Source organism: Pseudophryne corroboree, chromosome 3 (genome assembly GCF_028390025.1).
Source record: "Pseudophryne corroboree isolate aPseCor3 chromosome 3, aPseCor3.hap2, whole genome shotgun sequence".
Lineage (NCBI taxonomy): Eukaryota > Metazoa > Chordata > Amphibia > Anura > Myobatrachidae > Pseudophryne > Pseudophryne corroboree.
Window position 1 is genome coordinate 6,522,148 of NC_086446.1, and position 13,503 is coordinate 6,535,650.

The window sequence follows — 13,503 nt, forward strand, 5'->3', positions numbered from 1 at the left end:
AGAACCGCCTCAGTACCTAGCCTAACCACCACTGAGAATAAAATCCACAAGCATTTCATATTTGAGACAGTGGGGTGCATATACTCTTCAACTGCAACTTCTATGCACATGAAGTGTTAAAGGTGGGGAGAATAGCAAGAGGAACAAGAGCCCTCTGCTATGGGTAGTGCTCCAGTAGATCTTAATGTTTTATACTCTCCTGAGGCAGAAGTCTAGTGTCTATAAGTACGCAAGTTTGTTGATAATTGACTTTTAATATTGTCCACTTACAATGTTGTATTTTATATGTATGGGCCTTGATCTTTATGTAAAACCCCTGGTTACCTTTTCCCTCCTTTTTTGTTTCTCTTTCTGTACCCCCATGTATTTGTGTTTGTATTAAACTCAAGGTATTGTATATTTTTAAAAGTCAATCTGTATATTTGTTACATTGATAAATTGTTACATTGTTTTTTTTACTGTTATTTGAATTTTAATAATTTTGTCACCATTTATGTACTGTTTATATACAGCTCATCTACAATGTCCCACCAGTCACCTAATCCTTTTTTCTTATCCTATGAAAGATAGAAATTGTCAATGTTAAATCAGCCGTGATCTGCCTGGATGAATCACTGACTTCAGAAGTGCCAGGATGATCTGAATATAACTCAGCCTCTAGATGCAGAGGGCAAGGCTCCTGAGTATGCTGATGTGATTGCTGTATTGAACATCTGCTGAATTGGTCAATAACTTTACCTAAGTATACAAAAAATTAATATTTATATATTCAAGTTAATTGTTGAAGTACTTTTCTGGGAATCCACCCATCTGGGTCTCCTCGAACTTAACCCACCTCTAACACTCAGGTATAGTGGTTCCTTGTAGTTGTCCATGTTTCTTTCCTTTATTGACAGATAATAGGGAATATTGCTACTTGATACCAGGTAAAAATGTGTCGCCATTTTTTCAGTGATGGGGAAGCTTTGGCCCTCCAGCTGTTGTTTAGCTACACATCCCAGTATGCCATGCAACAGGTTTAGCATGGCCAAATAGCAAAACTGCAGCAGGACATGCTGGTAGGTGTAGTTCAACAACTGGGGGGCCAAAGGTTCCCCACCCCTGGTTTTTGTATAATGTATATATTGTGCACATTTTGATTGGGGATGACCAGGAGAACAGTTCTGGAAATGTGAAGGTGGAAACCCTGGTCCTGATAACTGGGGGAGACAACTGCAAATGGACCCAATTGTGCTGGTAACAGGAGATGCGTTAGACTTTAATTGTCACCGGTTGCTCATTAATGACATAGAGGTAAGTTACCGGCTATCCAGCATTGCATAAATAATACACACCAACACAGATTAGCTATAAACCACATTTATTATACACATTGAGGTTAATAAAAACCGTTACAATACATTAAATAACCATAGATTACACTAACATTGAGCAAACACATATGAAGCCTAACAGTATTACTGGCTCTTTTATATTCCTGTCCATGAAGAATGGTCCCTGTAGCAGCCTCTTTTGTGGCTCTATGGTTGTTACACACCTTCTGGTCCAGCTTCCCTCTTCTGCCGATAACTTTAGACAGGTCACGGCCTCTCTTCTACACCCCAGCTAAATCCTGGGATTAAGCACGTGAACGCGCATCAATCTGGGATCTCTGCATGTTTTAAAGGACACAACCCAGGACTAAGTCCTGGGTGCCCGACCAGGGTCATGGAGTGGAGACCTGGGAATTTGATGGCTGCTAGACCCAGCAAATTCCTGGGTCACATGTCTGAAAGGGGAATTAGTGGACTCCCCCTGAATACCTGTATGTGATATGACCAGCGAGATCATACCTCACACGGAGAGTAGGTCATAAGTCCACAGCCGTGCCCTAGATATCTTACTGGGAATAGTAATCGCCAGATGGTCTCGAAACATGATAGCCCTGGTGGAAGAAGGTATTCGCATTCAGATATGTTAATGTTACACAATATAAAACAATATTACATAAGTACCAGCCGGTAATATACACATCCAATGTATTATAAGACTTAAAAGAGCAACAGGAATGACAAATATATTGATACACACTAATACTTCTATTGCAGATAAAGCACACTATCAGCGGGGTGTAATGGAGTCTGAGATTGCCGAAGGGTCAATTACTTACAAGGCAAAACCATGTCTGATATCAACCGGGCATCCCGCACATCCAGTGATCCCCATGTGATCCAGCCTTTGGGTAACTAATATAAAGATGTTTCCATGTAAGATGACATACAATTAGCATATAAAGCAATTGTTATTAGCAATCATAGGCCAGTATGGCAACAATATAAGCTCCAGAGGCAACAGAATAGAGACCACGGTCACTTGGATTAGTATTTATAGCTACAAAGTTAATGTAATGCCAATGTTTGTTAGTAGAGGTTGATATGTGGTATAATTACCTATTTCTTAGTCTATTCCTGGCCAGGTAATAGTATACTTAGCTATCTTTACCAACTCTTAAGCTTCTCTCTTCAGATGGGTAAGGCTTCAGTCCACCTACCGGCCGCTGGTGCTGATCCCAACCATGCAGCCTTCTCCAGAGCGAAGAGTTCCAACAGTGCAGCCCATATGTAAGAAGACGTACCAGCAGGTATTAGATTGACGCGTTTCCTTTCTTCTATATGTGATCGGTGGCTTCTTCAGAAGGTTTCATGGAAGCATCTCTATGTTAGTTACCCAAGTGCTGGATCACATGTTCTTTTATCATCATTATCAATGGTACAATAGGATCCTAGCTAAGATAACAGACTGACCTAAGAGCACTTCCTCAGGGTACAAACGTAGAGATACAAGATAAGCACCAACAGAATGGCTTATTTATCAAGGATCTGTGAAATCTTCAATTTCCAGCGGTTTTTAAAATGTCAACCTTTTTGGTGTCAACATTATGAATACTGACATAGTCACTGTTGACATGGTGACTGCATCTTGGGGAAGCCAAACATGGGTAACTGGGTTAAAGCCAGACATATGCGACTTTGACCTAGTTGGGAAAGAGAGAGATTCAGGTTTGTATGTAAAGCAAATAAAAATTACACAACTGGGCATTACCGTGTTGCACTGCAGGTGGGGCTGATGTAACATGTGCAGAGAGATTCAGATTTGGGTGGGTTATAGTCTTTCTGTGCAGGGTAAATACCAGCTGCTTTTGCATGTAGCCCACACGCTGGACAGCTTTATTTTCACACTGCAATTTAATTTCTATTTGCACACACCCCACCCAAATCTAACTCTCTCTGCACATGTTACATCTGCCCCACCTGCAGTGCAGCATGGTTTTGCCAATTAGTGTGCTGCTTTGCTTTGCTAACAAACCTGAATCAGGCCCCATGAGCAGATAGAAGCACCGCCTGCCATAGAATTATCTGTGGTGCTACTGAATACAGGGTCACAGAAAATGGACATCTCAGGGCTGGCATTATCCAGGACATGCTAGTGCACAAGGGGAAGGCTGAAAGTAGCATTATTGCACCCATGACTCCGTCAACGGGCACTACAGTGGATGTAGAATATTGCATCTCTGAATCACACCCCTATACGTTATGAAAATCCAGTCCCCCCCGTCCCCCATGGATGGATAAAAAAGATAATACAAACCGAGATTTCTAAGATAAATAACATGCACATTTTTACCTGTCTAAATAAAGTATTGTTTTATCAAGCTTTACTTACGCCATGTTACACATTCTTAGCTGTGTGAAGCTTCTGATGTTTAACAACAGATGGTTTAGCTCTAAAACATTTCCCACAGTCAGAACATGGAAATGGCTTTTCACCTGTGTGACTTCTCTGATGTCTGACAAGATGTGATTTATGTGTAAAACATTTCCCACTCAGCACATGGAAATGGCTTCTCACATGCGTGACTTCTCTCATGGATAACAAGAGATGATTTCCGTGTAAAACATTTGCCACACTCAGCACATGGGAATGGTTTCTCACCTGTGTGACTTCTCTGATGTATAACGAGATGTGATTTATGTGTAAAACATTTCCCGCACTCAGCACATGGAAATGGTTTCTCACCTGTATGTATTCTCTTATGTATAATAAGAGATGATTTCCGTGTAAAACAATTCCCACACTCAGCACATGGAAATGGTTTCTCACCTGTGTGACTTCTCTGATGAGTAATAAGATGTGATTTATGTATAAAACATCTCCCACATTCAGCACATGGAAACGGCTTCTCACCTGTGTGACTTCTCTCGTGTATAATAAGAGCTGATTTCCGTGTAAAACATTTTCCACACTCGGCACATGGAAATGGCTTCTCACCTGTGTGACTTCTCTGATGTGTAACAAGATATGCCTTGTGTGTAAAAGATTTCCCACACTCAGAACAGGAAAAGGGCTTCTCATCTCTATGTATTCGTTCATGTATAATAAGAGCCGATTTCCGTGTTAAACATTTCCCACATTCAGGACAGGAAAATGGCTTACCTGTGTGACTTCTCCAATGTTTATCAAGATCTGATTTCTCTGTAAAACATTTCCCACACTCAGAACATGAAAATGGCTTCTCATCTATATGTATTTTCTTGTGTATAATAAGAACTGATTTCCGTGTAAAACATTTCCCACATTCAGCACATGGAAATGGCCTCTCTCCTCTATGTATTCTCTGATGAATAACAAGAGATGACTTCTGTGTAAAACATTTCCCGCACTCAGAGCATGGAAATGGCTTCTCACCTGTGTGACTTCTCTGATGTTGAACAAGACTTGATGTCTGTGTAAAACATTTCCCACACTCAGAGCATGAAAATGGCTTTTCACCTGTGTGACTTCTCTGATGTGTAACAAGACGTGATTTGTGTGTAAAACATTTCCCACACTCAGCACATGGAAATGGCTTCTCACCTGTATGTATTCTCTCATGTATAATAAGAGCTGATATCCGTGTAAAACATTTTCCACAGAAAGAACATGGAAATGACCTTACATTTGCCTTAGCTGGCTGATGGGTAATAAGATGTCTGTTCTTTGTAAAACATTTAGCTCCTATAGAACACGGAAATATTTTGTGTACTGTAAGACCTGAAACAGATGCACCAATATCAGAGTTATCAGAAGATAATTCCCCATGATTAGCAGATCCGGATGACACATCCACACAGTGAGGTACTGGAGGTATAAGTAGGGCAGTAGGGTTTTCTCCAGGAGAATCTCGTGTAATCACATATTCTATTTTACACTCCGAAGATGAAATTAGATTTCCCTCCGAGATATTCCCTCTGTTACTTCCATCTGTTGGGAAAAAATAAGATTCTACTCACCGGTAAATCTATTTCTCGTAGTCTGTAGTGGATGCTGGGACTCCGTAAGGACCATGGGGAATAGCGGCTCCGCAGGAGACTGGGCACAACTAAAGAAAGCTTTAGGACTACCTGGTGTGCACTGGCTCCTCCCACTATGACCCTCCTCCAGACCTCAGTTAGGATACTGTGCCCGGAAGAGCTGACACAATAAGGAAGGATTTTGAATCCCGGGTAAGACTCATACCAGCCAGACCAATCACACCGTACAACTCGTGATACTATACCCAGTTAACAGTATGAAAACATAACTGAGCCTCTCAACAGATGGCTCAACAATAACCCTTTAGTTAACAATAACTATATACAAGTATTGCAGACAATCCGCACTTGGGATAGGAGCCCAGCATCCACTACGGAATACGAGAAATAGATTTACCGGTGAGTAAAATCTTATTTTCTCTGACGTCCTAAGTGGATGCTGGGACTCCGTAAGGACCATGGGGATTATACCAAAGCTCCCAAACGGGCGGGAGAGTGCGGATGACTCTGCAGCACCGAATGAGCAAACTCCAGGTCCTCCTCAGCCAGGGTATCAAATTTGTAGAATTTAGCAAAAGTGTTAGACCCTGACCAAGTAGCAGCTCGGCAAAGTTGTAAAGCCGAGACCCCTCGGGCAGCCGCCCAAGAAGAGCCCACCTTCCTTGTGGAATGGGCTTTTACAGATTTAGGATGCGGCAGTCCAGCCGCAGAATGCGCAAGCTGAATTGTGCTACAGATCCAGCGAGCAATAGACTGCTTAGAAGCAGGAGCACCCAGCTTGTTGGGTGCATACAGGATAAATAGCGAGTCAGTTTTCCTAACTCCAGCCACCCTGGAAACATAAATTTTCAAGGCCCTGACTACGTCCAGTAACTTGAAATCCTCCAAGTCCCTAGTAGCTGCAGGCACTACAATAGGTTGGTTCAAGTGAAAAGCAGATACCACCTTAGGGAGAAATTGGGGACGAGTCCTCAATTCTGCCCTATCCATATGGAAAATCAGATAAGGGCTTTTACACGACAAAGACGCCAATTCTGACACACGCCTGACCGAAGCCAAGGCCAATAGCATGACCACTTTCCACGTGAGATATTTTAAATCCACGGTTTTAAGTGGCTCAAACCAATGTAATTTTAGGAAACCCAATACCACGTTGAGATCCCAAGGTGCCACTGGAGGCACAAAAGGGGGCCGAATATGCAGCACTCCCTTAAAAAATGTCTGAACTTCAGGCAGTGAAGCCAGTTCTTTCTGGAAGAAAATCGACAGAGCCGAAATCTGGACCTTAATGGAACCCAATTTTAGGCCCATAGTCACCCCTGACTGTAGGAAGTGCAGAAATCGACCCAGCTGAAATTACTCCGTTGGGGCCTTCCTGGCCTCACACCACGCAACATATTTTCGCCAAATGCGGTGATAATGGTTTGCGGTCACTTCTTTCCTAGCTTTAATCAGCGTAGGAATGACTTCCTCCGGAATGCCCTTTTCCTTCAGGATCCGGCGTTCAACCGCCATGCCGTCAAACGCAGCCGCGGTAAGTCTTGGAACAGACAGGGCCCCTGCTGCAGCAGGTCCAGTCTGAGCGGCAGAGGCCATGGGTCCTCTGCAATCATTTCTTGAAGTTCCGGGTACCAAGCCCTTCTTGGCCAATCCGGAACAATGAGTATAGTTCTTACTCTTCTTCTCCTTATTATCCTCAGTACCTTGGGTATGAGAGGAAGAGGAGGGAACACATAAACCGACTCGTACACCCACGGTGTCACTAGAGCGTCCACAGCTATTGCCTGAGGGTCTCTCGACCTGGCGCAATATCTTTCTAGCTTTTTGTTTAGGCGGGGCGCCATCATGTCCACCTGTGGCCTTTCCCAATGATTTACAATCAGTTGGAAGACTTCTGGATGAAGTCCCCACTCTCCCGGGTGGAGGTCGTGTCTGCTGAGGAAGTCTGCTTTCCAATTGTCCACTCCCGGAATGAACACTGCTGACAGTGCTAACACGTGATTTTCCGCCCATCTGAGAATCCTTGTGTCTTCTGCCATCGCCATCCTGCTTCTTGTGCCGCCCTGTCAGTTTACATGGGCGACTGCCGTGATGTTGTCTGACTGGATCAGTACCGGCTGGTTTTGAAGCAGGTGTCTTGCCTGACTTAGGGCATTGTAAATGGCCCTCAGTTCCAGAATATTTATGTGTAGGGAAGTCTCCTGACTTGACCAAAGTCCTTGGAAGTTTCTTCCCTGTGTGACTGCCCACCAGCCTCGAAGGCTGGCATCCGTGGTCACCAGGACCCAGTCCTGTATGCCGAATCTGCGGCCCTCCTGAAGATGAGCACTCTGCAGCCACCATAGCAGAGAAACCCTGGTCCTTGTAGACAGGGTTAGCAGCCGATGCATCTGAAGATGCGATCCGGACCATTTGTCCAACAGGTCCCACTGAAAAGTTCTTGCATGGAACCTGCCGAATGGAATTGCTTCGTAGGAAGCTACCATTTTTCCCAGGACTCGCGTGCAGTGATGCACCGAGACCTGTTTTGGTTTTAGGAGGCGTCTGACTAGAGATGACAGCTCCTTGGCTTTCTCCTCCGGGAGAAACACTTTTTCTGGTCTGTGTCCAGAACCATCCCCAGGAACAGTAGACGCGTCGTAGGGACCAGCTGTGACTTTGGAATATTGAGAATCCAACCGTGCTGTTGTAGCACCTCCTGAGATAGTGCTACCCCGACCAACAACTGCTCCCTGGACCTCGCCTTTATTAGGAGATCTTCCAAGTACGGGATTATTAAAACTCCCTTCTTTCGAAGGAGTATCATCATTTCGGCCATTACCTTGGTAAATACCCTCGGTGCCGTGGACAGACCAAACGGCAACGTCTGGAATTGGTAATGACAATCCTGTACCACAAATCTGAGGTACTCCTGGTGAGGATGGTAAATGGGGACATGCAGGTAAGCATCCTTGATGTCCAGAGATACCATGTAATCCCCCTCGTCCAGGCTTGCAATAACCGCCCTGAGCGATTCCATCTTGAACTTGAATTTTTTTATATATGTGTTCAAGGATTTCAAATTTAAAATGGGTCTTACCGAACCGTCCGGTTTCGGTACCACACACATTGTGGAATAGTAACCCCGTCCTTGTTGAAGGAGGGGCACCTTGACTATCACCTGCTGAGAAAACAGCTTGTGAATTGCCTCTAGCACAGCCTCCCTGCCTGAGGGAGTTGTTGGTAAGGCAGATTTGAGGAAACGGCGGGGGACGACGACTCGAATTCCAGCTTGTACCCCTGAGATACTACTTGTAGAATCCAGGGATCCACCTGTGAGCGAGCCCACTGATTGCTGAAGTTTTTGAGTCAGGCCCCCACCGTACCTGGCTCCGCCTGTGGAGCCCCACCGTCATGCGGCGGCCTTGGAGGAAGCGGGGGAGGACTTTTGCTCCTGGGAACTGGCTGTATGCTTTAGCTTTTTCCCCCTACCTTTGCCTCTGGGCAGAAAGGACGTGCCTTTTCCCCGCTTGCTTTTCTGGGGCCGAAAGGACTGTACCTGATAATACGGTGCTTTCTTTGGCTGTGAGGGAACATGGGGTAAAAATGCTGACTTCCCAGCTGTTGCTGTGGAAACTAGGTCCGAGAGACCGTCCCCAAATAACTCATCACCCTTGTAAGGCAAAACTTCCATGTGCCTTTTAGAATCTGCATCCCCTGTCCACTGCCGAGTCCATAGCCCTCTCCTGGCAGAAATGGACATTGCACTTACTTTAGATGCCAGCCGGCAAATATCCCTCTGTGCATCTCTCATGTATAAGACTGCGTCTTTTATATGCTCTATTGTTAGCAATATAGTGTCCCTATCTAGGGTATCAATATTTTCCGACAGGGAATCTGATCACGCAGCTGCAGCACTGCACATCCATGCCGAAGCAATAGCTGGTCTCAGTATTATGCCTGAGTGTGTATATACAGACTTCAGTATAGCCTCCTGCTTTCTATCAGCAGGTTCCTTTAGGGCGGCCGTATCCGGAGACGGTAGTGCCACCTTCTTTGACAAGCGTGTGAGCGCTTTATTCACCCTAGGGGGTGTTTCCCAACGTGACCTATCCTCCGGCGGGAAAGGGTACGCCATTAGTAATCTTTTAGAAATTAACAGTTTCTTATCGGGGGAAGCCCACGCTTCTTCACACACTTCATTTAATTCTTCAGATGGGGGAAAAACCACTGGTAGTTTTTTCTCCCCAAACATAATACCCTTTTTTGTGGTACCTGGGGTAAGATCAGAAATGTGCAACACATTTTTCATTGCCTCAATCATGTAACGTGTGGCCCTATTGGACATTACATTAGTCTCCTCGTCGTCGACACTGGTATCAGTATCCGTGTCGACATCTGTGTCTGCCATCTGAGGTAGCGGGCGTTTTAGAGCCCCTGATGGCCTTTGAGACGCTTGGGCAGGCACGAGCTGAGAAGCCGGCTGTCCCACATTTGGTATGTCATCAAACTTTTTATGCAAGGAGTTCACACTTTCACGTAATTCCTTCCACAAGTCCATCCACTCAGGTGTCTGCCCCGCAGGGGGTGACATCACATTTATCGGCATCTGCTCCGCCTCCACATAAGCCTCCTCATCAAACATGTCGACACAGTCGTACCGACACACCGCACACACACAGGGAATGCTCTGACTGAGGACAGAACCCCACAAAGCCCTTTGGGGAGACAGAGAGAGAGAGTATGCCAGCACACACCAGAGCGCTATAATAATACAGGGATTAACTGAATTATTTCCCCTTATAGCTGCTATATAACTTATACTGCGCCTAAATTTAGTGCCCCCCCTCTCTTTTTTACCCTTTGTAGCTTTGATACTGCAGGGGAGAGCCTGGGAGCGATCCTTCCAGCGGAGCTGTGAGGGAAAAATGGCGCCAGTGTGCTGAGGGAGATAGCCCCACCCCTTTTTCGGCGGACTTCTCCCGCTTTTTTCAGGAATTCTGGCAGGGGTAATTTATCACATATATAGCCTCTGGGACTATATATTGTGATGATTTGCCAGCCAAGGTGTTTATATTGCTGCTCAGGGCGCCCCCCCCCCCTGCGCCCTGCACCCATCAGTGACCGGAGTGTGAGGTGTGCATGAGGAGCAATGGCGCACAGCTGCAGTGCTGTGCGCTACCTTGTTGAAGACCGAGGTCTTCTGCCGCCGATTTTCCAGACCACTTCTTGCTTCTGGCTCTGTAAGGGGGACGGCGGCGCGGCTCCAGGACCGAACGATCGAGGTCGGGTCCTGTGTTCGATCCCTCTGGAGCTAATGGTGTCCAGTAGCCTAAGAAGCCCAAGCTAGCTGCAAGCAGGTAGGTTCGCTTCTTCTCCCCTTAGTCCCTCGCTGCAGTGAGTCTGTTGCCAGCAGATCTCACTGTAAAATAAAAAAACCTAAAATATACTTTCTTTCTAGAAGCTCAGGAGAGCCCCTAGTGTGCATCCAGCTCAGCCGGGCACAAGATTCTAACTGAGGTCTGGAGGAGGGTCATAGTGGGAGGAGCCAGTGCACACCAGGTAGTCCTAAAGCTTTCTTTAGTTGTGCCCAGTCTCCTGCGGAGCCGCTATTCCCCATGGTCCTTACGGAGTCCCAGCATCCACTTAGGACGTCAGAGAAACATTTTATGATCAATATATTGTGAAATGTCACCATATAAACATCAAACTTATAAATTGAAGATTTTTCAAAGTACAGTGTATAATTCAGCATCTGACACTTGAAGCTGTAAAATATACTCATGTGCCAGAATAATTAAGACGCCTGCTTAGTACTATGTAGGTCCACTTTGCAATAGGGGCTGATGGCTCCAGATGTATGAGATACACCAGAGAGTGTGGGGAAGAGACTGGTCAGATCTCTGGGCTGGTAACACACAGTGACATGATGTGAGAGGGAGAGCAGGAGTATAATAGGGGCTGATGGCTGCTCATGTATGATATACAACCTAGAGTGTGGGGAAGAGACTGGTCAGATCTCTGGGCTGGTAACACACAGTGACATGATGTGAGGTGGAGAGCAGGAGAATAATAGAGGGTGATAGCTGCTCATGTATGAGATACATCAGAGAGTGTTTGAAGGAGACTGCTCAGATCCCTGGGCTGGTATCACATGGTGACAAGATGTGAGGGGGTGAGCAGGAGTATAATAGGGGCTGATAGCTGCTCATGTATGAGATACAACAGAGAGTGCGCGGAGGAGACTGGTCAGATCTCTGGGCTGGTAACACACAGTGACATGATGTGAGGGGGAGAGCAGGAGTATAATAGGGGCTGATGGCTCCTGATGTATGAGATACACCAGAGAGTGTGGGGAGGAGACTGGTCAGATCTCTGGGCTGGTAACACACAGAGATATGATGTGAGGGGGAGAGCAAGAGTATAATAGGGGCTGATGTCTCCTGATGTACGAGATACACCAGAGAGTGTGGGGAGGAGACTGGTCAGATCTCTGGGCTGGTAACACACAGTGACATGATGTGAGGGGGGAGCAGGAGTATAATAGTGGCTGATGGCTCCTGATGTACGAGATATACCAGAGAGTGTGGGGAGGAGACTGGTCAGATCTCTGGGCTGGTAACACACAGTGACATGATGTGAGGGGGAGAGGAGCAGTATAATAGGGGCTGATGGCTCCTGACGTACGAGATACACCAGAGAGTGTGGGGAGGAGACTGGTCAGATCTCTGGGCTGGTAACACACAGTGACATGATGTGAGGGGGAGAGGAGCAGTATAATAGGGGCTGATGGCTCCTGATGTACGAGATACACCAGAGAGTGTGGGGAGGAGACTGGTCAGATCTCTGGGCTGGTAACACACAGTGACATGATGTGAGGGGGAGAGCAGGAGAATAATAGGGGCTGAAGGCTCTTGATGTATGAGATACACCAGAGAGTCTAGGGAGGAGACTGGTCAGATCTCTGGGCTGGTATCACACAGTGACATGATGTGAGGGGGAGAGTAGGAGTATAATAGGGGCTGATGGCTGCTCATGTATGAGATACACCAGAGAGTGTGGGGAGGAACTAGAAACAAAATTTCCCCCACAGAGTGGAGAATGTAGAGGCGCTGATATTGAATTATTATAAATGTAATAATTAAAATACAACATATATCAATATAAACAATTAATATTTATTGAATCAATATAAAATTAATTAAATTAACGGCCGGTAAGCAGAATACAAATAAGATTTTACTCACCGGTAAATCTATTTCTCGTAGTCCGTAGTGGATGCTGGGAACTCCGAAAGGACCATGGGGAATAGCGGCTCCGCAGGAGACTGGGCACAACTAAAGAAAGCTTTAGGTCACCTGGTGTGCACTGGCTCCTCCCACTATGACCCTCCTCCAAGCCTCAGTTAGGATACTGTGCCTGGAAGAGCTGACACAATAAGGAAGGATTTTGAATCCCGGTTAAGACTCATACCAGCCACACCAATCACACCGTACAACTCGTGATAAGAAACCCAGTTAACAGCATGATAACAATGGAGCCTCTGAACAGATGGCTCAACAATAACCCATTAGTTAACAATAACTATGTACAAGTATTGCAGACAATCCGCACTTGGGATGGGCGCCCAGCATCCACTACGGACTACGAGAAATAGATTTACCGGTGAGTAAAATCTTATTTTCTCTAACGTCCTAGTGGATGCTGGGAACTCCGAAAGGACCATGGGGATTATACCAAAGCTCCCAAACGGGCGGGAGAGTGCGGATGACTCTGCAGCACCGAAGGAGAGAACTCAAGGTCCTCCTCAGCCAGGGTATCAAATTTGTAGAATTTTGCAAACGTGTTTGCCCCTGACCAAGTAGCAGCTCGGCAAAGTTGTAAAGCCGAGACCCCTCGGGCAGCCGCCCAAGATGAGCCCACCTTCCTTGTGGAATGGGCTTTTACTGATTTAGGATGCGGCAGTCCAGCCGCAGAATGCGCCAGCTGAATTGTGCTACAAATCCAGCGAGCAATAGTCTGCTTAGAAGCAGGAGCACCCATCTTGTTGGGTGCATACAGGACAAATAGCGAGTCAGTTTTCCTGACTCCAGCCTTCCTGGAAACATAAATTTTCAAGGCCCTGACTACGTCCAGTAACTTGGAATCCTCCAAGTCCCTAGTAGCCGCAGGCACTACAATAGGTTGGTTCAAG

The 13,503-nt window shown here is 46.0% G+C and overlaps 1 protein-coding gene across 2 annotated transcripts in view; it reads right to left on the reverse strand.

Annotated features, from left to right (window-relative positions):
- Positions 1 to 1,360: 1,360 nt before the first annotated feature.
- Positions 1,361 to 13,503, reverse strand: part of LOC135054518 (oocyte zinc finger protein XlCOF22-like) — a 64,899-nt gene continuing 52,756 nt past the window's right edge. For both annotated transcript variants that reach the window (XM_063957646.1, XM_063957647.1), the window contains exon 7: positions 1,361 to 5,280. In XM_063957646.1, the coding sequence (XP_063813716.1) occupies positions 3,842 to 5,280 (1,439 nt within the window). In that variant the 3' untranslated portion in view covers positions 1,361 to 3,841. The remainder of the gene's footprint in view (positions 5,281 to 13,503) is intronic.